General features: G+C 37.6%; 1 protein-coding gene across 1 annotated transcript; it reads left to right on the top strand.

Annotated features, from left to right (window-relative positions):
- Positions 1–23,838, top strand: LOC106138616 (kinesin-like protein KIF3A). The gene is made up of 14 exons (XM_013339820.2): positions 1–180; positions 1,169–1,384; positions 10,881–11,086; positions 11,808–11,938; positions 12,306–12,505; positions 13,393–13,590; positions 14,582–14,712; positions 15,886–15,938; positions 16,481–16,602; positions 17,819–17,895; positions 18,329–18,509; positions 19,075–19,311; positions 22,096–22,209; positions 22,591–23,838. The coding sequence occupies exons 1-14, from the start codon at positions 175–177 to the stop codon at positions 22,708–22,710; spliced, it is 1,992 nt and encodes a 663-aa protein (XP_013195274.2). The 5' UTR covers positions 1–174; the 3' UTR covers positions 22,711–23,838.
- The last annotated feature ends 2,823 nt before the right edge of the window (positions 23,839–26,661 follow it).

Below are 26,661 nucleotides of genomic sequence, written 5' to 3'. Positions count from 1 at the left end.
TGCCATACCATGCCGAATTGCCACCATTGCCATAACTACAGCTCCCGCTCGTGCCTTCGAAAGTAGGTCGCCGTTATTGATTTTTACATTATTGGGCGAACAAAAGACATAACGTTGCTTCAAGTGATAATTTAATTCAAATTAATGTGATACAGCATAGGAACAGCAGCAAAGATGCCAGTAAGTAGAAATTGTGTCATGTGACATCATATTCATGAAACATCCGTCTTAATTTTAATCCTTGAATTTTCCTTTCTAATTATATTATTTCGTCACAATTAGCTACCTTTGTTCCAATAGATGACTTTGTAATGTTAATATCATGTATTTTTGCGATCGTGACCACACATTTTAGAGTATGACTCATAGTTTCAAGCTCTCAGGGTCATTCTACACCTACATTTTTAATGCGTAGTTGCAAGATTGTATTGTTCTTGGGCTGCTGTTAATTATGCAAACGTTGGCTTCCGGGTATAAAGGTATAATTCTGTTTATAATAACGCAACACAGCAATGAAACGCTTGGTAAAGCATTTAGTTTCATGACTCATTAGAAAATTACAAAAAGGGCGGGACACGCGTTCTGGTCGTGTAGTAACCAAGGTTTAAGTATGTCAAGGTTTCTACATAGATAATTGTGATCAGGTAATATAAAAGAAGTGCAGAAAACAGTTTTGGATGGTACCAAATCACTTTTTCTTTGTTAATTAAACTTATAAATAAATAATAAGAGATACTAACCCAACGATACTATATTTTATAACAAATACTTATAACCAAGACCCAGAACAATCAGAGAGTTCTTTCTTCATCATGCCCAGACTGGGATTAGGTTTAAAGTAGACTACAATATTTCTATAGATATAAAATCATAATGAATGTCAATATGTATTTGGCAATATCTATCCATTAGTGTCCCTACATTTTAGAATAGCATAAGTACGTCCCATTCTGGTCCATAACCTGGGGCTTCTTCTTTAGATGCAAATGAAACTGTTTCTTTAGATGCAAATGAAACACTAGGTGGGCGAGAAATAAACTATGAAATTATTTGATGATGAATGAATGATTCTTGTTCATGGGTAAGAGACAGCCTTAGGATCCATAGACTACAATCTCTATAGAATTTCCCGTATTAAATATCATAGCCAAACCCGAATTTAACTCAGGATGCAGACACTGAAGCTCCCACTGTGGAGAACGTCAGAGTGGTGGTCCGAGTCCGTCCGATGGACCAGCGCGAGAAACTGGAGAACTCATACAACTGCGTGTCAGTCGACCCCGTGAACAACACCATAGCTGTCACGCGTGGGAACAATGTGAATCCACCGGAGCCTCCGAGGATTTACGCTTACGATGCTGTCTTTGATAGCAACACTTCTCAGGTAAGTGTGTTTGAATTCGTGCTTGTGAAGCTTCCACCAGGCGCTCGACAAAATAAAAAGTGTAACAGTAATAGAAATTTCGCAGGATAAAACGTCATTGTGCGTGCAATGGAAGCAGTATATAACTAGATGTAAGCGATGTGACTTCAAATAAGTGATACCTTGTATCCAATTTTGAAAATAAATCTATTCTATTCATGCTAAGGGGGCTGGTAGATTGGAAGACTAAAAAAATATGTCTTATGTATGTCAGACATATATTTTTATATTTTACTAGAGGCCGCCCGCGACTTTGTACGCTTGGAATCAATCCCGCTGAAACTCCGGGATTAAAAGTAGCCTATATGTTATTCTGGGTCATGCTACCTAATCGGTTCAGTAGTATTTGCGTGAAAGAGTAGCAAACATCCAAACTGACATACTCACAAACTTTCGCATTTGTAATATTAGTAGGATGTATATTGTAGAACTTTGATTTGTTTTTTATTTCACAGATTATAGATAAAATCACTTAATATATTTAAGAATTTCGAATATTTGATATGTTTAAGTTCTCATTTTCATCCTGTGTTTGTATTAAATTTTTCATTTAAACTAGTTTAGAAAGAACAATAAAGTCAAAACTAAACTGATAATAGATGATGAGGCAGCAGGTTCTCCAACAGAGCGAGGTGAAAGTGATTTGAGGAGGTCTATCTTCAGCAGTAGACGTCTTATGGCTGACATGATAAAATTTGCATGGAAAGAATAATGAATGTTGATGGAATAAAAGTACATAGTGTGCAGAGTTCGTGTCAAAGATGGAGGCTCTCGAAACACCTCCGGGAAAAAAAGCTATTTATGTTATTATTATAATAGAATATATTTATTATAAAATTTAATAAATATATTCTATTCTGGACAAAAAAAATATTAACGCGTTATAGTTTTCTTAGAATGTCTTCCTCAAGAAGCGTTAAATTTTTAGCAGCTATTAAATTTTGACAAATGAAAAAATAACTGCAACAAACCAATTGAATCATAATAAAAATATAAATTGCGCCATACAGCTGACAGTTGGCTCTGTCTACCCAGTGAGGGTACATAGACGTGATTATATATTATGGAAAAGACAACTAACGTTAACCATTGTTGACAAGTCGTATACATTATCTTCCGTCTCATTCTATCTTTGTGTTTAACCTCAAAGTTAGAGGGAGAGGCAAGATAAGACCTGCCCTGTCAACGCGCGTGATAATCCTTCAGTATCGCTCGGAAGCGGTCGCGTTAACTTGGTCAATTTGGCTCTTATTTAGTTGCTAATCTTAATATCAAAAACTAGAAGACACTGACTGACCGACTGTTATATCAACGCCCTCAGTGCTGGAGATTTTAAAATGTTTAATATTGTGCGGTCTTAAGACAGGATTTCATTTTATACCAGCGGGAACTGAAGTTATTTTTCGTTACGCTGTCGAGTCGTTGAGTCGTACGATATTATGTTCAATTTTCTTGTGATCGTCTGAAAAAGATTGTACGATGCGATTAAGCCTCCTCTTTTGTGTATCATTTTACCACAAATATAGTATAGATAATGTTGTAATTTTTATGTGTAATAAAAGTTATTAACGGGTTAGCAAACAGTTCAATCATTAAGTTGAAATTTATGAACGCGGTCTTTCAGTATTATCGAGACTTGAGGCTTAGAGAGACGTGATTATAATATCTATACTAATATTATAAAACTGAAGAGTTTGGTTCGTTTGTTTGAACGCGCTAGTCTCAGGAACTAAGGTTCGAATTGAAAAATTCTTTTTTTGTGTTGAATAGACCATTTATCGAGGTAGGCTTTAGGCTATTTATCATCACGCTGCAACTATTAGGAGCGAAGATATAATGGAGAATGTGAAAAAAAAAACTGAGGAAATTATTCATCCTTGAGGGTTTAATGATGCCCAAAATAACTATTCCACACGGACGAAGTCGCGGGCACAGTTTGTTTGTTCATATTTAGAAGGAAGACTTAGAAGATTCGTGGACATAGAACAATTTTGAAGACAGAAGAGTGAAGAGAAGATTTGTGCACGTCTTATCCACGATTCGTCTCGACTAACGCGGTATTTGCATCAGTCTTGTCGAATGGTGGGTTAGATTTGCATATTACATCTGTGGAGAAGAGAGAAGATGCGTTGAAGAATATTCCAGAGGCTTATAATGTTATTGAAGTATCTACCTTTTTGTTTTTAATCAATGGTTAAGTTTGAATATTATCTGTGACAATTTTTTTGCTTATTATATTATTGACGTATCTATATTTTTTTAATCAATGGTTAAGTTTGAATATAACTTATCTGTGGCAAAATTTTTTGCTTGTAAAGTGTAATTATTATTTGTTGAATTTGAAAATTATGTATGTATTTACAAGTAGAATTTAGCTCGCGACTTCGCTTCGAAAAGTAGTCGTATTTTCTTCCTAAACGTATCTTATGAAGTGATCTCTGTGGCTAATATTGATGAATGAATCAGTATTTCTTAACTTTTTCAATAGGTCCTTTTTTACCATAAAATAAATTGCATTTAAAAAAAAATAATAACTCGATATATTTGATTTTGTAAAATATGTGCCTTCAAAAACAAAGGCTCTACATATAATGAAAAATCTGTATAAGTTGTATGTTACCTGTAAATAACATTATTTTCTGATGACCGCAGCTTTATTTGAGAACAGTGTCAAACTTTCTAATTTTCATGACTTATATATATATTATATTATATACTATTTATCTTTCAAATGCACACTATTTAGCACTCTTAATATCAACAAACATGGCGTAACATTCTTATTGCATCTTGCGTCGCGTTTTGGTGAATAACCAGTGGACGTTGCAAGGTTATATAGCAGTTGCTTTGTGCATCGGGAATGTTAAGTCAATACTCTGCGATTGTGTGAAGAAACCCTTAGTTTGGAGTGCTGTGTGTGATGTACCTTATATACATTATCTGTGTAAAATATGTTGTAGTGTAAAAAAATGTTTGAATAATATTTATGTTAAATGTAAATTGTTATGAATATATATGCACGATCATTGTTAATTTCTAAGTAGAAGTTGTACCTTAATGTCCTATATACTCGTATATTTTTTTTAATGAATATGTATTTGCAAATGTATCTGTTGTATAAATACTTCTTAGTGTTATTGCGATTATTTTTTGTGTTTTTATCTTTAGTTATGACATTTTCAATCTTGTTTTGAAATAAAACTAATTATACAATTCACAATTTTTTTTGTTAAAATAAATAACAGTATCATCAAAGAATATATGTGTAAAAATTGTAAATATCTATGTAAAATATGTTGTAAAATATATTTACTTACACAAATTTATGCTGTAAATTCTGAAGTAGTGAATTGTATTCCTATCGCTTTTTAATATTTTATGCAATGCATGTTATTAATTTAATTTATTATTTATACATTTATGTACATCAAGGGAAAAAATACGACTAGATCTTAGACTTAGGAGAAATTTTGAACAAGTACACTTCTTGTTGTGTGTTTTATTATTGAGCATTTAAATGTACATACATACATACATATGGTCACGTCTATATCCCGTTGGCTGTGTAGCATATTTTTTAAAGCCATTATTATGCTGAGGGAACCCTTTCGGGAGCACCATACTATATGTCTATACATACATACATAAAATCACGCCTCTTTCACTACATGTCTATTTTTGTACATATTATTGTTTATTAAAAAAAGAATAGGACCACTCCCATCTCGTTCCCATAGATGTCGTAAAAGGCGACTAAGGGATAGGCTTATCAACTTGGGATCCTTCTTTTAGTCGATGGGCTAGCAACCCGTCACTATTTGAATCTCAATTATATCACAAAGCGAAACAGCTGAACGTGGCCTATCAGTCTTTTCAAGACTGTTGGCTCTGTCTACCCCGTAAGGGATAAAGACGTGATCATATGTATGTATTATTGTTTCCTTCGTTTTTATGGTCTTACATACATACATACATAAAATCACGCCTCTTTCCCGGAGCGGTAGGCAGAGACTCCCTCTTTCCACTTGCCACGATCTCTGCATACTTCCTTCGCTTCATCCACATTCATAACTCTCTTCATGCAAGTTCGGCGGTTTCGGGTACTTTTGACCAGACCCTTTACCAGGACGTCCTTAATTTTTATGGTCTTTTGTGAATAAATTATTTTTACTTTACATTTTTACTTTTTAGATTACGTGTGCAGAGGTAACAAACTTACTGGTATATTATTGTTACTATTGATTGACGAATCTATTCGGTATCTTTTAACTAGGTCACCGGTCTGACCTCGATGCGCGACGACGCCGCTATCGACCGCTAGGTCCGCTGTGTATACAGGTTGTCTTGTGCATACAGGGTGGTACATACATACATATTGTCACGTCTATATCCCTTTCGGGGTAAACTGAGCCAACAGTCTTGAAAAGACTGATTGGCCGTAGTGTATAGAATCGGGAAAATCCCGGTATTTTTTTAGTAATAAAAGAACCAGGATTTTCGGTACTTTCGGGATTTATTTTTTGTAAATTCAATTTTATGGCAACTGGCAACACAGACGCCGCCTGAATATGGTTACGTCTATATCCTTTGCGGGGTAGACTGAGCCAACAGTCTTGGTTCAGCTGTGTGGCTCAATAATAGAGTTGAGATTCAAATAGTGACAGGTTGCTAGCCCATCGCAAGTGGCAAACATCCATACTGATATCCTGACATACTCACAAACTTTCGCATTTACAATATTAGTAGGATTTATGTAACCAGTATACATCGAGATTGATAATCATGTAGGCAACCTTATTTATGAACGCCATAGCAACGGTTGCCATGGTCAGTTAGTTAGGAAATAATGTCAGAGATTGTATTTACTGACAAAATTCAAAATTTTTATTCATTACTAGCTGTGCCCCCGACTTCGTCCGCGTGGAATAGTTATTTTGGGCATCATATTTAGGTCAGGCGGTCACGCGTATTAGAAAGAACGCTGGTTCGCCGTATTAAATGTTTCGCTGCAAATTGCTTATAACGACTATATCTCAAAACCTATTCGTCTGATTTATATACTGTAAATGGCAATTTTAGTCTACATGAAAAGCCGAAAGTAATAAACATATTTATTTGGATAAGGATTAATACTGAATTAAAGAAAATTGGTTTCAAAATAACTTATGTTTATAATAAAAAAATAATCTTAAAAAATGAACATAAAAGTGGTTATTGTAAGTAAACCTTAAGAGATAGATATATGCTCTCGCGGACTTTTTTGTGGCAAAAAATGAGTACTTCACATGTTTAGTACATTGTTTTACTATATCTTTCTTGGTTTGCGCAGCGTTCGCGTGGAAAGCTCGCAGATGGCCGACTCATTCAACTTTCACCTGCATTGTGTACGTTTCCCGTAGGAAATCCGGGATAAAATGTAGCCTATAGCCTTCCTCGATAAATAGACTATCTAACAGTGAAAGAATTATTCAAATCGGTTCAGTAGTTTCTGAGATTAGCGCGTTTAAACAAACAAACAAACAAACAAACAAACAAAACAAACTCTTCAGCTTTATAATATTAGTATAGACTATAGGATACTTCATATCGCTTAATAATTGTCAAAACATTGGTTTAACAACATTGGTTGACGTCAAATAAATTACTTAAAACTAAGTTTACTGCCGCTTCCAAGGCGTCAGTGCAGAAGAAGCGGTAACAAACTGCACTGCAGCATTTTCTTCAACAACGTAACTAGTTAGGAAATAATGTCAGAGATTGTATTTAATGTCAAATATTTTAATTTTATTTCCATAATATTTATAGTATTTTAAACTGAATATTTCTCTCCTTTTTTCTCCTTCCATCTTCTGTAGTGAATAACTAAGTTTGCGACTATACTTCCTAAAATCGCAACAAACAAAATTAGGTATACCTACTATGTTTGTTCCTTGCGAACAGATCACCATGAGAGGTTTATATGAATTTTCCCATTTCCTTAGTCGCTTATTACTACATCCGTGTAAATGAATGATTGCATTAGAATTGCCACAAATTAAAATTAATTTTTTTTATTAATTAATATGGGAGACACTTTGACATCATTTAATAATTGTCATATCTTTTGGTTTCACAACATTGGTTGACGTCAATAAAAATTACTCAAAACTAAGTTTACTGCCGCTTCCAAGGCGTCAGTGCAGAAGAAGCGGTAACAAACTGCACTGCAGCCTTTTCTTCAACAACGTTTACTTCACAGCTATCCAAACTTAGAATTGAAATGTGGACGACAGAATACATTGTTACAATTAAATGATTTATGCAAAATTAGAGGCCGCCCGCGACTTCGTCCGCGTGGAATCAATCCCGCGGGAACTGCGGGATACTACCTACATACCAAATTTCATCGTAATCGATTCAGTAGTTTTAGCGTGAAAGAGTAACAAACATCCATACCGACATCCTAACATACTCACAAACTTTCGCATTTATATAATATTAGTAGGATCTTAATAATAAAAAATATAATTTTAAATAGGAAGTCAAATTTAAATAAATTGATAATATCAATTTATTTAACTGTGTGAGTGTACTGATTTTTTAATAAATGTTCAAATCAAACTACAATACCTTTCCTTTGTTTCCTGCGCCGAGCTCAAGCCAGATGTTTTTATCATTCAGGTAATCATCAGTCCTATAATAAGCAGTCTCACAAAGTACTTTCTTTACATACTCTTTGAATTTATGGTCATGTATTGATATACAAACAACATTCTTGATAGAACAGACTCCGGCAACCTATTATAAAGTCGTATACAGTTCCTCATAAATAATTTACTGCTATAGCTAATAATATACATACATTTATATCCCTTGCTGGGTAGACAGAGCCAACAGTCTTGAAAATACTGATAGGTCATGTTTAGCTATTTGGTTTTAAGATAGAATTGAGATTCAAATAGTGACTAATAGGTTGCTATCCCATCGCCTAAAAGAAGAATCCCAATTTTATAAGTCTACCCATTAGTCGCCTTTCACGACATCCATGGGAGAGAGATGGAGTGGTCCTATTCTTTTTTCTATTGGTGCAGGGAACCACACGGCACTTATTATAAAATCGTATATAGTTACACATAAAGGTTTACTGACATAGCTAAGCCTATATAATATTAATATTAACTGTAAAATATTACATTAATGTATGGGAGTGAAAGTTGGGTATGGCAAAAGAAGCACGAAAGCAGAATAAATGCAGTGGACATGAGAGCGTTAAGGAGTATGTTGGGTGTGAAATTGAGTGACTGGATAAGGAACAGCGTGATAAGGGAGCGTTGTGATGTGAAAGAAGATGTAGTTACAGGAATAGAAAAGGGTATGTTAAGATGGTTTGGTCATGTGGAGAGGATGAATAAAAGCAGGTTGACTAAGCAGATATACAAAGAGAGTGTGGAGGGAAAGGTTGGAGTGGGAAGACCTAGACGAACGTATCTTGATCAAATTAAAGACGTCCTGGCAGAGGGTCAGCTGTACCCGAAACCGCCGAGCTTGCATGAAGAGAGTTATGAATGTGGATGAAGCGAAGGAAGTGTGCAGAGATCGTGGCAAGTGGTAAGATGTAGTCTCCCCTCCGGGAAAAAGGCGTGATTTTATGTATGTATGTATAAAATATACAAACATACATATTATCACGTCTATATCCCTTGACAGCCAGAGCCAACAGTCTTGTAAAGACTGATAGGCCACGCTCAGCTATTTGGCTTCAAGATAGAATTGAGATTCAAACAGTGACAGGTTGCTAGCCCATCGCCTAAAAGAAGAATCCCAAGTTTATAAGCCTAGCCCTTAGTCGCCTTTTACGACATCCATGGGAGAGAGATGGAGTGGTCCTATTCTTTTTTTCTAAGTATTTGTGCCGGGAACCACACTGCACAATATAAAATATTAAATGTTTTTTATTTTCAATGATGTTAATATGCCACAAGCATCTCTAATTTGCATCGTTTCACGAACAAAGCAAGTTAATCCAATGGTTCTTCTAAGTAGGTCATGCCCTCAATGCGCGAAGCGTCAGCTATTGATCGCACCCGCCCAGCCGGGAATGCCAACCTCACGGAAACGGGCGCGAATATTTCTTAAATGTTGGCAGTACTGTGCTTGTTTTTTTTTTGTTCAATAAGGCACGAGATTATTTATATATAATGAACGTTAATAATAAAATGAAAATATTTATATTTTTTGTATGTTTGTAACGAATATGCTCATGACCCGACGGACTGATTTTCAAGAAATTTGGTACATATATAGGATACATGACATTCGGGAGTTACGTTAGAATTTTCCACTGGAGCGAAGCCATTAATTTATTAATATTACATATCTATTAATATAATAATCTGTATAGATAATTAATAAAGATTATGTATCGTTATGTAAGGAATATAAAACAAATCTATACTAATATTATAATCTATACTAATATTATAAAGCTGAAGAGTTTGTTTGTTTGAACGCACTAATCTCAGGAACTACTAGTTGGAATTAAAAAAATATTTTTGCGTTGAATAGACCATTTATCGAGGAAGGCTTTAGCATATATACAATACGCTGCAAGTATAAGAAGCAAAGAAATAATGGAATATGTGAAAAAAAAAACGGAGGCAATTATTCATCCTTGAAAGGGCTTCAATGATGTCCAAAATAACTATTCCACGCGGACGAAGTCGCGGGCGCAGCTAGTATAATATAAGGCACAAATTACACAGATTGGAGTTAGCCTCGAAGTTACTTCGAGACTTGTGTTACGAGATACTAGCTCAACGATACATACATAGATATAGTCACGTCTTTACCCCATGCGGGGTAGACAGAGCCAACAGAATTAAAAAGACTGATATATAGCCATGTTCAGATGATGTCTTATTGATGGAATTGTGATCAAAATAGTGACAGGTTGCTCGCCAATCGCCCACAAGGAGAATCTCAAATTAATTTAAGCACATCCCTTTGTAAATTTATTTAGCTTACCAACAATAATGTATGTATTTTACAGTATGCATGTGCACTTTATCGCACCACCAACTTAAAGTTTTTTCTGTTTGGTCAGCTGGTTGACTGGTAGAGAATGCCAAACGGCATCAAGTCCGCCTTTTGTACATTTTTTATTTGTTGTGCAATAAAGATTAAAAAACATACATACATATGGTCACGTCTATATCCCTTGCGGGGTAGACCGAGCCGACAGTCTTGAAAAGACTGAATGGCCACGTTCAGCTATTTGGTCTAATGATAGAATTGAGATTCAAATAGTGACAGGTCGCTAGCCCATCGCCTAAAAGAGGAATCCCAAGTTTAAAAGCCTATCCCTTAGTCGCCTTTTACGACATCCATGGGATAGAGATGGAGTGGTCCTATTCTGTTTTTGTAATGGTACCGGGAACCACACAAGTTTAAAATAAATGAATAATTGATTCAATTCCAGATGGACATCTACGTACAAACGGCTAGCCCGATCGTGGAGGAGGTCCTCAAAGGGTACAACGGGACTATCTTCGCGTACGGTCAGACGGGTACAGGGAAGACGTACACCATGGCCGGTAGCAACTCGGCTCCAGAACTGAGGGGGATAATACCTAACTCCTTCGCTCATATATTCAGCCATATCGCTAAAGCGAAAGATGATGTGAAGTGAGTTGTTGCGCCTTGCCGCTTTTTAAAATAATCCGTATCCGGGTCGAAGGACCATTTGGTATAGCTGCCAAATGGTCCTTCGAGCCGGATTTGGATATAATTATATACCGATTATTTACACAGCGTTGTGTAGAGAATGCGCGTTCTTTTTTTAAATAACCTATCTAGGATGGTCAAAGGCCTACCTCGGGCTCCTCTCCAGTGTAGTGAGGATACAACCGGGATTAAATCCAGGAGGAAAAAAAAAGTTTGTTATTTTTGAAGTGACTTGATTTTGCCCATAGACACATAGTCTTCACAGCGTTGTTTAAAATAATGGGCATATAACAAAACTATTCGTAGCCCGCGATTTCGCCTACTCTAAATATCAAATTTTTACTTACTGCAGATTCATGAGAATCCGTTTATTAGTTCTTTTGTCAAAGAGTAACACACACATCCATACATCCTTAGGTCTTAAATTTCATTTATTGAAATGTAAAATGACTTAAGAAAGTGCCTGAATTTTTCTCATTTATAATTATAAGTAAAATTAATAAGTTTATAGCCGATTCGAAGGACCATGTACAAAATGGTCCTTCGGGCCGGATATGCGTTTGAATGAGAACGCGAGCGAACTAGAATGAGATGGGATAATATTTTCTGTTATTTCTTAGTTTCATTACAATATTTTTTTAGAATTGCAGTTTGATATGACTTTTCACTATTTCCTCATCAGATTTCTGGTATGCGTGACCTACTTGGAGATTTACAACGAGGAAGTCCGTGACCTTCTCGGGAACAACCCCCATCAGAGTCTGGAGGTCAAGGAGCGACCTGATATCGGCGTGTTTGTCAAAGATCTCACTGGTATGCTTGAAGGGTCTTGAATCTATAATTCTTCTCTATTCTCCTTGTTTTCACTTTTCTCTTCATAATATATACTGTATTTATTTTTATGTAAGTTTATTTAAAGAAACATTTTTGTATTTGTGCTGTGTGGTTCCCGGCACTAGAAAAATAATAGGACCTCTTATGTCTGAAGGATGGAATGGAAATGGAAAATGGAAGGAGGAATGGATGTCGTAAAATGAAACTAAGCGATAGGCTTTTTTACTTTACAACTTTTCACTATTTGAATCTCAACTCTATCATCAAGCCAAACTGCTGAACGAGGCCTTTCTGCTGAAAGACTGAAATGCCTCGTATATATCCTCAAATACATACCCTCAAACAGGTTACGTTGTCCACAACGCTGACGAATTGGAAAAGATAATGGCGGTCGGCAACAAGAACCGCCATATTGGCGCCACCGCCATGAACACGGAGAGCTCCCGCTCGCACGCCATTTTCTGCATCACCGTGGAGTCATCGAAGAAGGCGGCTGATGAGAAACTGCACGTTACCATGGGGAAACTCCATCTGGTCGACTTGGCGGTGAGTGTCTGATGCTGTTCTGAGATTCTGACCTCCGTGACCTCAGTGACCTTTTTGACCTTGGTAAGATTTCGGTCGAACGGAAGTGTTTTAGTGTAATAACCAACTGTTTGACACTGTGTTTAAAATCTGACCGCCATGACCTTCCTTTCTTTCTTTGACATCGGTCACTAAGTAAAGGTCAGAAGAGTGTCTTTCGTTATCTACTCTCAGTGTCTTGCATCTGACCTCCTTGAATCTATTATATCTATAATAAATTTGACCACCGTTACATTGGCGTCATTAATTTACTTCTCAAGTTTCTTAACCTTGGTGACATAAAATTACTCCCAAAATTTTACTTTCATGATCTTGGTTTTATTAAATTACTTAGTTTATTTTTGTATAAATACCATACCTAGTTGCTCCTAGATTCCTTAAAAACGGGATCCCTCTGACCGTGGTCAAGGAGGTCAGGCACCAGGAAGTTCTCGTAAGCACGCCATATTCTACATCACTGTGGTGACAACGATGTAGGCGGCTGATGAGAAATTTAAGATCACTGTTTTGTGGGAATTTAGAATCCCACGAAAACATAATAAAGTTAATAAAATTAATCTAAACTAATATTATAGAGCTGTAGAGTTTGTTTGTTTGACCGCGCTAATCTTAGGAACTACTGGTTCTAATGGAAAAATTCTTTTTGCGTTGAATAGACCATTTATCGAGGAAGGCTTTAGGCTGTATAACATCACGCTGCAACTATAAGGAGCGAAGAAATAATGGAAAATGTGAAAAAATCGGAGAATTCATCCTTGAGGGCTTCAATGATGCCCAAAATAACTATTCCACGCGGACGAAGTCGCGGGCACAGCTAGTAAATACATATATTAATTTACTTGTCACAGGGTTCCGAACGCCAAAGCAAGACTCAAGCGTCAGGAACGCGCTTGAAGGAGGCAACGAAGATAAACCAGTCTCTGTCGGTCCTGGGTAATGTCATCTCCGCGCTGGTGGACGGGAAGTCCACCCACATCCCCTACAGGAACAGCAAGCTGACCCGCCTGCTGCAGGACTCCCTGGGGGGGAACTCCAAGACTGTCATGGTCAGTTTCTTCTTTTTAAGAGACATCTGTTGGTAAAAAGTTTATTTAGCGCCATCTATTGACGGACATGTGTTTTACTAGCGGATAATCCACACTAATAATAAAGAGGAAAGATTTGTATGTTTGTGTGGAATAAACTCAAAAACTACTGGTCCGATTTTGATAAAATTTGGCACAGATATAGAATAGACCTTCAAAAGTGACATAGGCATAAATTTGTTTTGAAATAAATTTATTTCAAAATATAAAACACAAAAATATGTCCACCCGTGCGAAGCCGGGGCGGGCCGCTAGTAATAAATAAATATATTCGGGTCAAATTACACAGATTGAGTTAGTCTCGAAGTAAGTTCGAGACTTGTGTTACGAGATACTAACTCAATGATACTGTATTTTATAATGAATACTTATATGTATAGATAGACATCCAAGACCCAGGCCAATTAGAGAAAGTTTGTTTCTCATCACGCGATTAAGATTTTGCAGTTACTCTTATAAAATATAGTATCGCTGAGTTAGTATCTCGTAACACAAGTCTCGAATTTACTTCGAGACTAACTCAATCGGTGTAATTTGACCCGCACTTACATCGACGCTAACTCACGAACCACACGGCAATCTTGTGTCCAATTTTTAATTAAAATCTGTTCTATTATAATAACACGCCACATGCATATTATGATTTATTTATGTGGTTAGTGCTGTGTAGTTTTCGGCACCAATATAAAAAAGAATAGAACCGCTCCATCTCTTTACCATGAATGTCGTAAAAGGCGACTAAGGGATAGGCTTATAAACTTGGGATTCTTCTTTCAGGCGATGGGCTAGCAACCAGTCACTATTTCAATCTCATTGCTATCGTTAAGCCAAACAGTGCTGAACGCGGCCCATCCGTCTTTTCAAGACCGTTGGCTCTGTCTAACCCGCAAGGGATATAGACGTGATTATACGTATGTATGTATGATTATTCATAAAGTAAATTAATTCACAGATAGCGACAATAGGACCGGCTGAATGCAATTATGTCGAGACAATCAGCACTTTGCGCTACGCGAACAGGGCGAAGAACATTGAGAACAAGACGCACGTGAACACCGAGCCGGGAGACGCGCTTCTCACAAGGTGAGTGGCTGTTTTTATAGAAGAAAGTCCCGGCAAACGTACATACATACATACATTACATTAAATACATACATACATTCATTACATACATTACATACGTACATACATACATACATTACATACATATATATGTACATACATACATTACATACATTACATACATACATACATTACATACATATATACATTACATACATATGGTCAAGACGCGCTTCTCACCAGGTGAGTGGCTTATAGAAGAACTGAGTGTCCCGGCACACGTACATACATACATACATACATTACATACATATATATGTACATACATACATACATACATTACATACATATATATGTACATACATACATTACATACATTACATACATATATACATTACATACATATGGTCAAGACGCGCTTCTCACCAGGTGAGTGGCTTATAGAAGAACTTAGTGTCCCGGCACACGTACATACATACATACATACATTACATACATATATACATACGTACATACATACATACATACATTAAATACATACATACATTACAACCAGACATACATACATACATTACATACATATATACATACGTACATACATACATATGGGGTCAAGAAGCGCTTCTCACCAGGTGAGTGACTGTTTTTATAGAAGAACTTAGTGTCCCGGGAAACATACATACATACATACATACATTACATACATATGTACATACATACATACATATGGTCACGTCCATATCCCTTGCAGGGTAGACAAAGCCAACAGTCTTGAAAAGACTGAATGGCCACGTTCAGCTGTTTGGGTTGATGATAGAATTGAGATTCAAATAGTGATAGGTTGCTAGCCCATCGCCTTAATGAAGAATCCCAAATTTATAAGCTTATACATGTTTGTTTGTTTGTTTGTTTGAACGCGCTAATCACAGGAACTACTGGATCGAATTGAAAAATTCTTTATGCGTTGAATAGACAATTTATCGAGGAAAGCTTTAGGCTATATAACATCACGCTGCAACTTTTAAGAGACAAGGAATAATGGAATATATGAAAAAAAAACAGGAAGAATTATTCATCCTTGAGGGCTTCAATGATGCCCAAAATAACTATTCCACGCGGATGAAGTCGCGGGCACAGCTAGTGTTGTTATATGAATGAATGAATGAGCATTTGATATTATTTATTCGTTTACAGGTTCCAGCAAGAGATCGATCAACTCAAAAAACAGCTGGAGGAAACTACCAACGGTATGCACGTTTATATTGAATTGAAATAATTAAAAATATATATTATTAATATTTATATATATACATATATAATATTATTTATAAAATCCTTAACCCGGGCTCGAATCCCGGCCAGGGCATGATGCATACATACATATGATCACGTCTATATCCCTTGTGGAGTAGACAGAGCCAACAGTCTTGAAAAGACTGATCGGCCACGGTCAGCTGTTTTTCTTATTGATAGAATTGAGATTCAAATAGTGACAGGGTGCTAGCACATCGCCTTAAAAAAGAATCCCAAGTATGTAAGCCCATCCCTTAGTCGCCTTTTACGACATCCATGTGAAAGAGATGGAGTGGTCCTAGTCTTTTTTGTAATGGTGCCGGGAACCACACGGTACATTTTCCTTGAGCCGAGCTTGCATGAAGAGAGTTATGAATGTGGATGAAGCGAAGGAACTATGCAGAGGTCGTGGCAAGTGGAAAGAGGTAGTCTCTGCCTACCCCTCCGGGAGAGAGGCGTTATTTTATGTATGTATGTTTGTATGTGTCTTATACAGAATTGGAGGAGGAAGCCGAAGAGTTGTCCGAGCTGGAGATGTCTGACATCTCGGAGTCGGAGCTGGAGGGGCTGGAGCCTGAGGAGAGGAAGATCAAGAAGAGAGCTTTGAGGGAGCAGAAGGTATTGTAATCTACACTGCCGTGGTATAACTAAAATGCCGTTATCTGACATCAGGATTTACACATTTTTAACCAGTAAAATGAGAAAAAAAAATCTCTTTCAAATTCAAATTCAAAATTTTTATTCATTATTATAGGATACTATTATATCGCTTAATAATTGTCGTATGGTTTAACAACTTGGTTGACGTCAAATAAATTACTTAAAAACTAAGTTTACTGCCGCTTCCAAGGCGTCAGTGCAGAAGAAGCGGTAACAAACTGCACTGCAGCATTTTCTTCAACAACGTCAACTTCACAATATTAAATTATACTTAGAATTTCGATCTGTATATACGACTTTTTGGTACCTTCAAGTCATAAATAGGCGTTCTCATTGATGAATGGCATCAGTTTAAATTTTTACCGCAGTTTTTGACGTTTTACTTAAAACAAGGATTTGGCAGATAACGGCATTTTAGTTATACCAGGGCAGTATTATACTAATATTATAAAGCTGAAGAGTTTGTTTGTTTGTTTGAACGCGGTAATCTCAGGAACTTGTGGTTCGAATTGAAAAATTCTTTTTGTGTTGATTAGGATATTTATCGAGGAAGGCTTTAGGCTGTATAACATCACGCTGCAACTATTAGGAGCGAAGAAATAATGGAAAATGTGGAAAAAAAACGGGGATAATTATTCACCCTTGAGGGCTTCAATGATGCCCAAAATAACTATTCCTCGCGGCCGGAGTCGCGGACGCAGCTAGTATCAATATATGATTCTACTTCCTACTAATATTATAAATGCGAAAGTTTGTGAGTATGTCAGTATGGATGTTTGTTACTCTTTCACGCAAAAACTACTGAACCGATTACGATGAAATTTGGCATGTGGGTAGCTGAAGACCTAGAATAACATATAGGCTACTATAAAAAGTAGTTCCCGGAGTTCCCGCGGGATTGATAGGGTTTCCATGCGGACGAAGTCGCGGGCGGCCTCTAGTACATAAATATATAAACATTTCCATTAATTTTATAACTTTCTAACCGCTTAGACATGTACGATGTATGTATGTTTGTTGCGCAATTATCCCGCGTTTTGCTGAACCGATTTTGATGCGGTTTTCAGGAGGTGGTTTTTAGAAATTTAACCGGCTTCAAAAAAGGAGGACATCTATTGGAGGCGGAGGTTTTTAAAAAAAAGTTCTTTAGAAATTAATAACTATAATTCTCCAGGAGATTCTGAACCGTGAGAAGGCTCACCAGGCGAGGAAGGTTCTGGAGGAGAAGAAGGCTGAACTGCTCAAAACGAAGTGAGTTTACCTTTATCTTCTTTTTAACACCCGATGCAAAATGTGCTGTTACGGTGAGGGAAAACATCGTGAGGAAACCTGCACATTCAGGCAACTGGATGATCGATCCAATACGGGTCACACACTGTACCGTGTGGTTCCCGGCACCAATACAAAAAAAGAATGGGACCACTCCATCTCTTTCCCATGGATGTCGTAAAATGCGACTAATTGATAGGCATACAAACTTGAGATTCTATTTTAGACGTCAGGCTAGCAACCTATCAGTATTTGAATCTCAATTCTATCATCAAGCCAAACAGCTGAACGTGGCCATTTAGTCTTTTTAAGCCAGTTCGCTCTGTCTACCCCGCAAGGGATATAGACGTGACCATATATATGCATGTATATTGCCTACACCCTGTATATTAATTCTTTGACACTTCAACAACAGGAAACAACAGGAGGAACTGAAGGATAAACTGCAGAGGCTGGAGTCCAAGGTCCTGGTGGGCGGGGAGAACCTGCTGGACAAGGCGGACGCCCAGAGGAGGCTGCTGGAGCAGGCGGCCTCCGAGCTGGAGCTGAGGAAGATGAACGAGGCGAGGCTCCAGGATCATCTGATGAAGAAGGAGGTGAGTGTTTGTTGAGATTGTGTCATTTTTGAAATGAGATAGACATACACATATATGTAATACACATGATAAAGACGTGATTACATACACATATGTGTATGTAATCACGTCTATATCCCTTGCGGGGTGGACAGAGCCAACAGTTTTAGAAATACTGATTGATAGGCCACGTTCAGCTGTTTGGTTTAATAGATTCAAATAGTGACAGGTTGCTAGCTTATCGCCTAAATGAAGATTCCTAAGTTTTTAAGCCTATCCCTTAGTAAAGAATAGGACCACTCCATCTCGTTCTCATAATAAATAATAAATAAATAAATAAAATAAATATAATTGCTATTTTGAATCTCAATTCTATCATCAAGCAATAAAGTTGAACGTGGCCTATCAGTCTTTTCAAGACTGTTGGTTCTGTCTAGCCCGCAAGGGAGATAGACGTGACCATATGTATGTATCTCTTAATATTTTGTTAGACGTGATGATATGTATGTATGACTTATTCGTAAATTTATATAACAAAAAAAAAGTCTCTCGTTATATCGTTCAACATTCAACTCTGTTACCACAGGCCGAACGTCTAGACTTAGAAGAACGTTACTCCAGCCTTCAAGAAGAGAATGCTGCCAAATCGAGGAAGTTGAAGAGGGCCGTGCAATTGCTCAACTCGGCCAAAGCCGAGTTGGCTGACCAGCAGCGAGAACAGCAGAGGGAGATGGAGGGGATTCTGGACAGTATCAGGGCACTGAGGCGGGAGCTGCAGCTGGCTGATAAAGTTCTGGACTCGTATATACCTAAGGAGTATCAGGTATAAATAAATATATACGGGACAAATTACACAGATTGAGTTAGCCTCGAAGTAAGTTTGACACTTGTGTTACGAGATACTAACTCAACGATACTATATTTTATAATAAATACTTATATAGATAAACATCCAAGACCCAGGCCAATCAGAAAAAGTTCTTTTCTCATCATGCCCTGGCCGGGATTCGAACCCGGGACCCCCGGTGTCACAGGCAAGCGTACTACCGCTGCGCCACAGAGGCCGTCAATCTATGAATGACGGCCTCTGTGGCGCAGTCAAATCGTATGATACTTGGTTTCATCATAATCAAGATTAAAGCTAAATATGTTTAAAACTAGTCATCTATCTATATAAAAAAAATATTTAAATTAGATCGCCATAGCGAAAATGTAAGTTCGGTTAATAATATACTGTCGGCCATATCTATCTGGTTCTCAACCAACAATCTTCTTTTAAATGCTAATAAGACCCAATGCATTAAATTTACCCTTCCAAACGTAAGGCAGGCCAATACTGACATAACACTGGAAGGCCAGAAATTAGAATTTGTTGAAAATACAAAGTTTTTAGGAATTATAATTGATGCAAAGCTACAGTGGGGTGCTCATATTTCTAAACTATCCAATAGACTTAGCTCTGCCGCTTATGCTGTTAGGAGGATCCGACAATTGACAGATGTAGCTACAGCTAGGCTTGTTTATTTTAGCTATTTTCATAGCTTGTTATCTTATGGTTTACTTTTATGGGGTGGCGCGGCTGATATACAAACTATTTTTATAATTCAGAAAAGGGCCGTTCGCGCAATTTACGGCTTAGGACCAAGAGACTCGTTAAGACAACTCTTTAAGAAAATAAACATACCTACAGTAGCGTCCCAGTACATTTTTGATCTTATAATGTATGTTAGGAAAAATACCTCTTTTTTTCAAAAAGTTAGTGCCACAACTGATAGAAATTTACGTAATAAACATAAATTAGTCATGCCGTTTCATAGGCTTAGCAAAGTCAGTAAATCATTTATGGGGAACTGTATACGATTTTATAATAGGTTGCCGGAGTCTGTTCTTGATATGCCCAACCGAAAATTCAAAGAGTATGTAAAGAAAGTACTTTGTGGGAAGGCTTATTATAGGACTGATGATTACCTTAATGATAAAAACATCTGGCTCGAGCTTGGCACAGGAACCTCGTAATTAATTGTAGTTTAATTTTAACTTAAATCAAAATTTCAGTACACTCTGTACATAAATCTTTTAAAATTGGCAATCCATAATATATATATATATTTTTTTTTCTTTTTTCAATATTAAATCTCATAAATATATAAATCTCCCGTGAACAATGTATTCTCCCGTCCACATTCTATTCTAAGTATAATTTAATATTGTGAAGTTGACGTTGTTGATGAAAATGCTGCAGTGCAGTTTGTTACCGCTTCTTCTGCACTGACGCCTTGGAAGCGGCAGTAAACTTAGTTTTTAAGTAATTTATTTGACGTCAACCAAGTTGTTAAACCATACGACAATTATTAAGCGATATAATAATATCCTATAATAATGAATAAAAAATTTTGAATTTTGAATTTTTTGAATTTTATCCTTGTTAAGTTTCCAAAGCAACTGTTGTGACGTCTGCCTATCCCAAAACTCAATTATATTATGTGATAAAATGTTGGACTGGTAAATACCTAAGAAGTATCAGGTAACTACCGCATTGCGTCAGCGACAGTGACTCCGTCGATAACTGTCGATAAAGTGACTTTATCGTGTAACGTAGCGACATCTGTGTGACGGCTTTGTAACTAACTAGCGCACACCGCGTTGCGTCAGCGACAGTGACTCCGTCGATAACTGTCGATAAAGTGACTTTATCGTGTAACGTAGCGACATCTGTGTGACGGCTATGTAACTAACTAGCGCACACCGCGCTGCGTCAGCGACACTGACTCCGTCGATAACTGTCGATAAAGTGACTTTAACGTGTAACCTAAGGAGTATCAGGTATGATACTGGGTTCCACCAGAGAATAGAATTATTTTCAAAATTGTGTACAATACATACATACATATAATCATGTCTTTATCCCTTGCGGGGTAGACAGAGCCAACAGTCTTGTAAAGACTGATAGGCCATGTTCAGCTGTTTGGCTTAATGATAGAATTGAGATTTAAATAGTGACAGGTTGCTAGCCCATCGCCTAAAAAGAACCCCAAGTTTGTTAGCCTATGTTTCAATCATATTATTTGATAAAGTCTTGGACTCGTAAAAAACTAAGGCGTATCAAGTAAGATTAATGAAGAATAATGCTGTGTTTTGAGGCTTCTGTCTGTCCCACTGAGTCCCACACAATTATGGCGATGTCAAACTATCCCATCATGCTCTGGGCGGGATTCCAACCCAGAACCTCCGATGTCACAGACAAGCGCACTACCGCTGCGCCACAGAGGCTCTAAAATGGCGCTATAGTTTGTCCTTTCGTACATACACACATAGGGTCACGTCTATATCCCTTGCGGGGTAGACAGAGCCAACAGTCTGGAAAAGACTGAATGGCCACGTTCAGCTTTTTGGCTTAATTATAGAATTGAGATTCGAATAGTGACAGGTTGCTAGCCCATCGCCTAAAAAAGAATCCCAAGTTTGTGAGCCTATCCCTTAGTCGCCTTTTACGACATCCATGGGAAAGAAATGGAGTGGTTCTATTATTTTTTGTATTGGTGCCGGGAACCACACGGCTTGTTCTTTCGTCATTATAAAATTAACATTGCTCTTTCACGTTGCGCAGGCGCTGATCGAGCAGTACGTGCACTGGAACGAGCAGCTGGGCGAGTGGCAGGTCAAGTGTGTGGCCTACACCGGGAACAACATGAGCGGTCAACCTGCGCAGACGCATAGACACGTTAGTATTAATTGATATTAGTTGTTGCGATTACGACCGCTTGAATTTAGTTTTTAATAAACACAACAAAGAAACTACTACAAAAACAACACACACACACACACACACACGGACACATATACATATACATACACACATACAATTGAAAAATTATTTTTGCTTTGAATAGACCATTTATATATTTATATACATATATAACATCACGCTGCAACAATAAGGAGCAAAGTAATAATAAAATAAAAAAATGTGAAAAACCGGGGAAAATTATTCATCCTTGAGGGCTTCAATGATCCCCAAAATAACTTCCACGCGGACGAAGTCGCGGGCACAGCTAGTGTACGTATATATATGTATGGATTAATTAATTATACATTGTTACAGATTGAACCGCCGGACTTATCCGATCGCTATCTATCGTACAACGCGGTGAACGGACGCGCCACGCGGCCCAACACGTCGGCGGTGCCCCGACCGCACACCGCGCTGCGGCAGCGACAGTGACTCTGTGGATAACTGTCGATAAAGTGACTTAAACGTGTAACGTAGCGACATCTGTGTAAAGGCTATGTTACTAACTACCGTACACTGCGCTGCGTCAGCGACAGTGACTCTGTCGATACATACATATGGTCACGTCTATATCACTCGCGGGGTAGACAGAGCCAACAGTGTTGAAAGGACTGTCGATAAAGTGACTTTAATGTGTAACGTAGCGACATCTGTGTGACGGCTGCGTAACTAACTACCGCATTGCGTCAGCGACAGTGACTCTGTCGATAAGGTAACTTTAACGTGTAATGTAGCGACATCTGTGTGACGGCTATGTAACTAACTAGCGCACACCGCGCTGCGTCAGCGACAGTGACTCCGTCGATAACTGTCGGTAAAGTGACTTTAACGTGTAACGTAGCGACATCTGTGTGACGGCTATGTAACTAACTAGCGTCGCTCGCGTGAATATAGCGCCGCGTATGATAAGCGACGAATTTTAGTTTAAAGACATGTAATTTTTTAATTTAATGACATGTGTATGTACATGTATGTCAAAAACAAGCGATGAATTTAGCGCTATGTTGAAAAAGCGTCTTCCTAATTAAGCTGATTAGAAAGAGATTAGAGCCTATATCCCTTATGGGGTAGACAGAGCCAGCGATCTTGAAAAGACTGATAGGCCACGTTCAGCTGTTTGGCTTAATGATAGGATTGAGATTCAATTAGTGATAGGTTGCTAGCACATCGCCCTAAAAAAGATCCCAAGTTTGTAAACCTTCCCTTTATTTTAATTAATACACGAGTTTTTTTTCTATGTTGGGTACCTGTAAGTTTATAGGTTAAGTCACACGGATAAGTCGATAAAGTAACTTTAATATTTACGGTGGCGACATCTGTGTTACGCCACAAGAACTACTTAGTCGTCAACAAGCATATATTTTAATTTTTCATTAGGTAGATGGCGCTACTGTGAATCATATATCGCTTATTCTAAAACTATGCTAGTCACATTCCTTGTTTTTTTTTTTTAAGTAAGGTTGCAGTATTATTGTTTTGCCGAATTATTTTTATTATTTTTATATATAATGTATAATAACACGTGCAATGTATTATTTTGAAATAAAGAGTTTGTAATAATTTGTCTCCTTTTTTTCTATGTAAACGTAATTATTTTCTTATAGAATAGAATAGATTTATCTTCAAAATTGGATACAAGGTATCACTTATTGACGTCACAACTTTAATTTAATTATAACTTCTACCGCTTCCAAAGCGCATGTGTAGAAGAACCGGCGGGACAAACTACACTGCAGCATTTTCATCATATAATATAGGGTTCTCTTCGTCTGAGCAGTGGTCGAATTAGTAAGGTGCCCGGTTAAAATGCGTGGTGCTTATGAAGGCACGGGTTCGAATCCCGCCTCGGTCATATATCAATGACTATTTTAGTTTGAATACTAACCGATGCTCTTACGGTGAGGGAAAACATCGCGAGGAAACCTGCACATTCAGGCAACTGGATGTGTAACCATGATCGATCCAATACGGGTCAGGTTCCGCTGCAAAGGTTGCGGAGGTCAGACGGGAGTTGCTTCGTGTGAAAACCTGACTCACCTAATCCAGGGTCCATGGTCAAAGGCGCACCCCGGGCTCCTCTCCAGAGCGGTGAGGATGCGACCGGGACTGAAGCCGGGAGGAAGAAGGGTATTCCTCGTCTTATCCTTATGACGCTAGTCTCTGCTGCGTGATCACTTTCCTGGGAGGAATCCAGGGTACGCCTATGTCCACAATCCATGATTAAATTTTTCTATGCTTCATGATAGTTTTTTTTTTATCATAACTTAATACGAAAGTAAATGCTTTATTGTTCATTAAAGGAGTACATTACAAATAAAAAAACAGTAAGGTACAAAGGCGGTCTTATCCCTAAGCGGGATCTCTCCCAGCCAACCTGACATAATGATTATAATCAAATTGCTACCAAAATGTTATGTTCGATTTAAGTTTGACTAAGCTTCAGGGGTTTTACTTACCAAAGATCCCGTTGCGGTCGGTAAAACATAACATAAAATCACGCCTCTTTCCCGGAGGGGTAGGCAGAGACGACATCATACTTCCTTCGCTTCATCCACATTCATAACTATCTTCACGCAAGCTCGGCGGTTTTGGGTACTCTTGACCTGACTCTTTACCAGGACGTCCTTTGATCAAGATACGTTCGTCTAGGTCTTCCCACTCTGACCTTTCCCTCCACACTCTCCTTGTATATCTGCTTGGTCAACTTGCTTTCACTCATCCTCTCCGCATGACCAAACCATCTATCTTAACATACCCTTTTCTATTCCTGTAACTACATCTTCTTTCACATCACAACATTCCCTTATCACGCTGTTCCTCATCAGGTCACTCAATTTCACACCCATCATACTCCTTAACGCTCTCATTTCCGCTGCATTTATTCTGCTTTCGTGCTTCTTTTGCCATACCAACTTTCATTCACATACATTAATGTCGGGACCAACACGCATTGTCGGTAAAACAGTTGGATATGGCTTAGGATTAATTCCCTTAGTCGCCTTTTGCGACATCAATTGGTAAGAGATGTCCATTATTTTTTCTATTGAAAAAAAATTCTCTTACTGCTTATAATTATGACATCCACAGAAAATAATTCTTAAGGGCCGGAAACGGCATTGTCAGACGCTAGATATCTGTCATAAAATTAGAAATATGCTTCACTCAGACTTCTACTTAATCGTTGACTCACATTTGAAAAAAGGGGTGATGATATGGTTGATAGATAACATACTACCTACTTATTTTCCGTTTCGACTTATCCGTCTACACAGGATGAATTAATCCATATCCTACTAATATAATAAATGCGAAAGTTTATGAGTATGTCAGTATGGATGTTTGTTACTCTTTCACGCAAAAACTACTGAATCGATTCCGATGAAATTTGGTATGTAGGTAGCTGAACATAACATATAGGCTACTTTTATCCCGGAGTTCCCGCGGGATTTATAGGGTTTCCATGCGGACGAAGTCGCGGGCGGCCTCTAGTTTATAATAAAACTTGCGACCCATTCATTGATATAATCACGTGTATAATCCCTTGCGTGGTAGACAGAGACTGATAGGCCACGTTCAGTTGGGCTTAATAATAATAATAGAATAATAGAATTGAGTTGACAGGTTGCTAGCCCATTGCCTAAAAAAAGAATCCCAACTTTATAAGTCTATCTATATTAATAAAATAAATATAATTTATAATGTGTTTAATTGGTAAAATGACTTGAATGAATGACGATTTACTTGGGGTCGACACTCCATGTTCTTCTTCTCCACAACGGACGATCTTGAGCCATTTCGGCTTCTAAGTAGAATAGAATAGATTTATTTTCAAATTTGCATACAAGGTATCACTTATTGACGTCACATCACTTAAATCTAATTATAACTACTTAGCTTCCAAAGCGCATGTGTAGAAGAAGCGGCGGAACAAACTACACTGCAGCATTTTCATCGGAAGTGGGCTTAATTCAGGTCTTTTTCGATCCTGGTCAACCAGATAGAGTGTGGTATGCTTGGTTCTCGCTTCCTTGTTGGCAGTTTCAAAGCGACCTTTATTATATGATCTACGTAAGGACTTTTTACATGTCGGAAACGTTTTTCTGAAATTGGGGCAACTTTGAAACTCCCTCGACGTTCCGAATTTAGAAAACGACTTATAGAAAACGCCATAGGCTTTAGGTCCACCGTTGGTATTATTTGTTAATTCACTTTGTCCAAAATGCGATATCTGAATCATCCGCAAGTTCTGTATTCGTGGATCCAAATATTTGATTAAAAGGCAACTTAGCGATCAATTTTCTATTTCAACAAAACGAAAGCATATTTCTAACAACCTGTATATATCTATATATTTATAAACTCCACTGGTCATAGTAATGAGCC

Source organism: Amyelois transitella, chromosome 31 (genome assembly GCF_032362555.1).
Source record: "Amyelois transitella isolate CPQ chromosome 31, ilAmyTran1.1, whole genome shotgun sequence".
Lineage (NCBI taxonomy): Eukaryota > Metazoa > Arthropoda > Insecta > Lepidoptera > Pyralidae > Amyelois > Amyelois transitella.
Note: the sequence above shows the minus strand (reverse complement) of the source record. Positions and strands in the feature narration are given on the sequence as shown.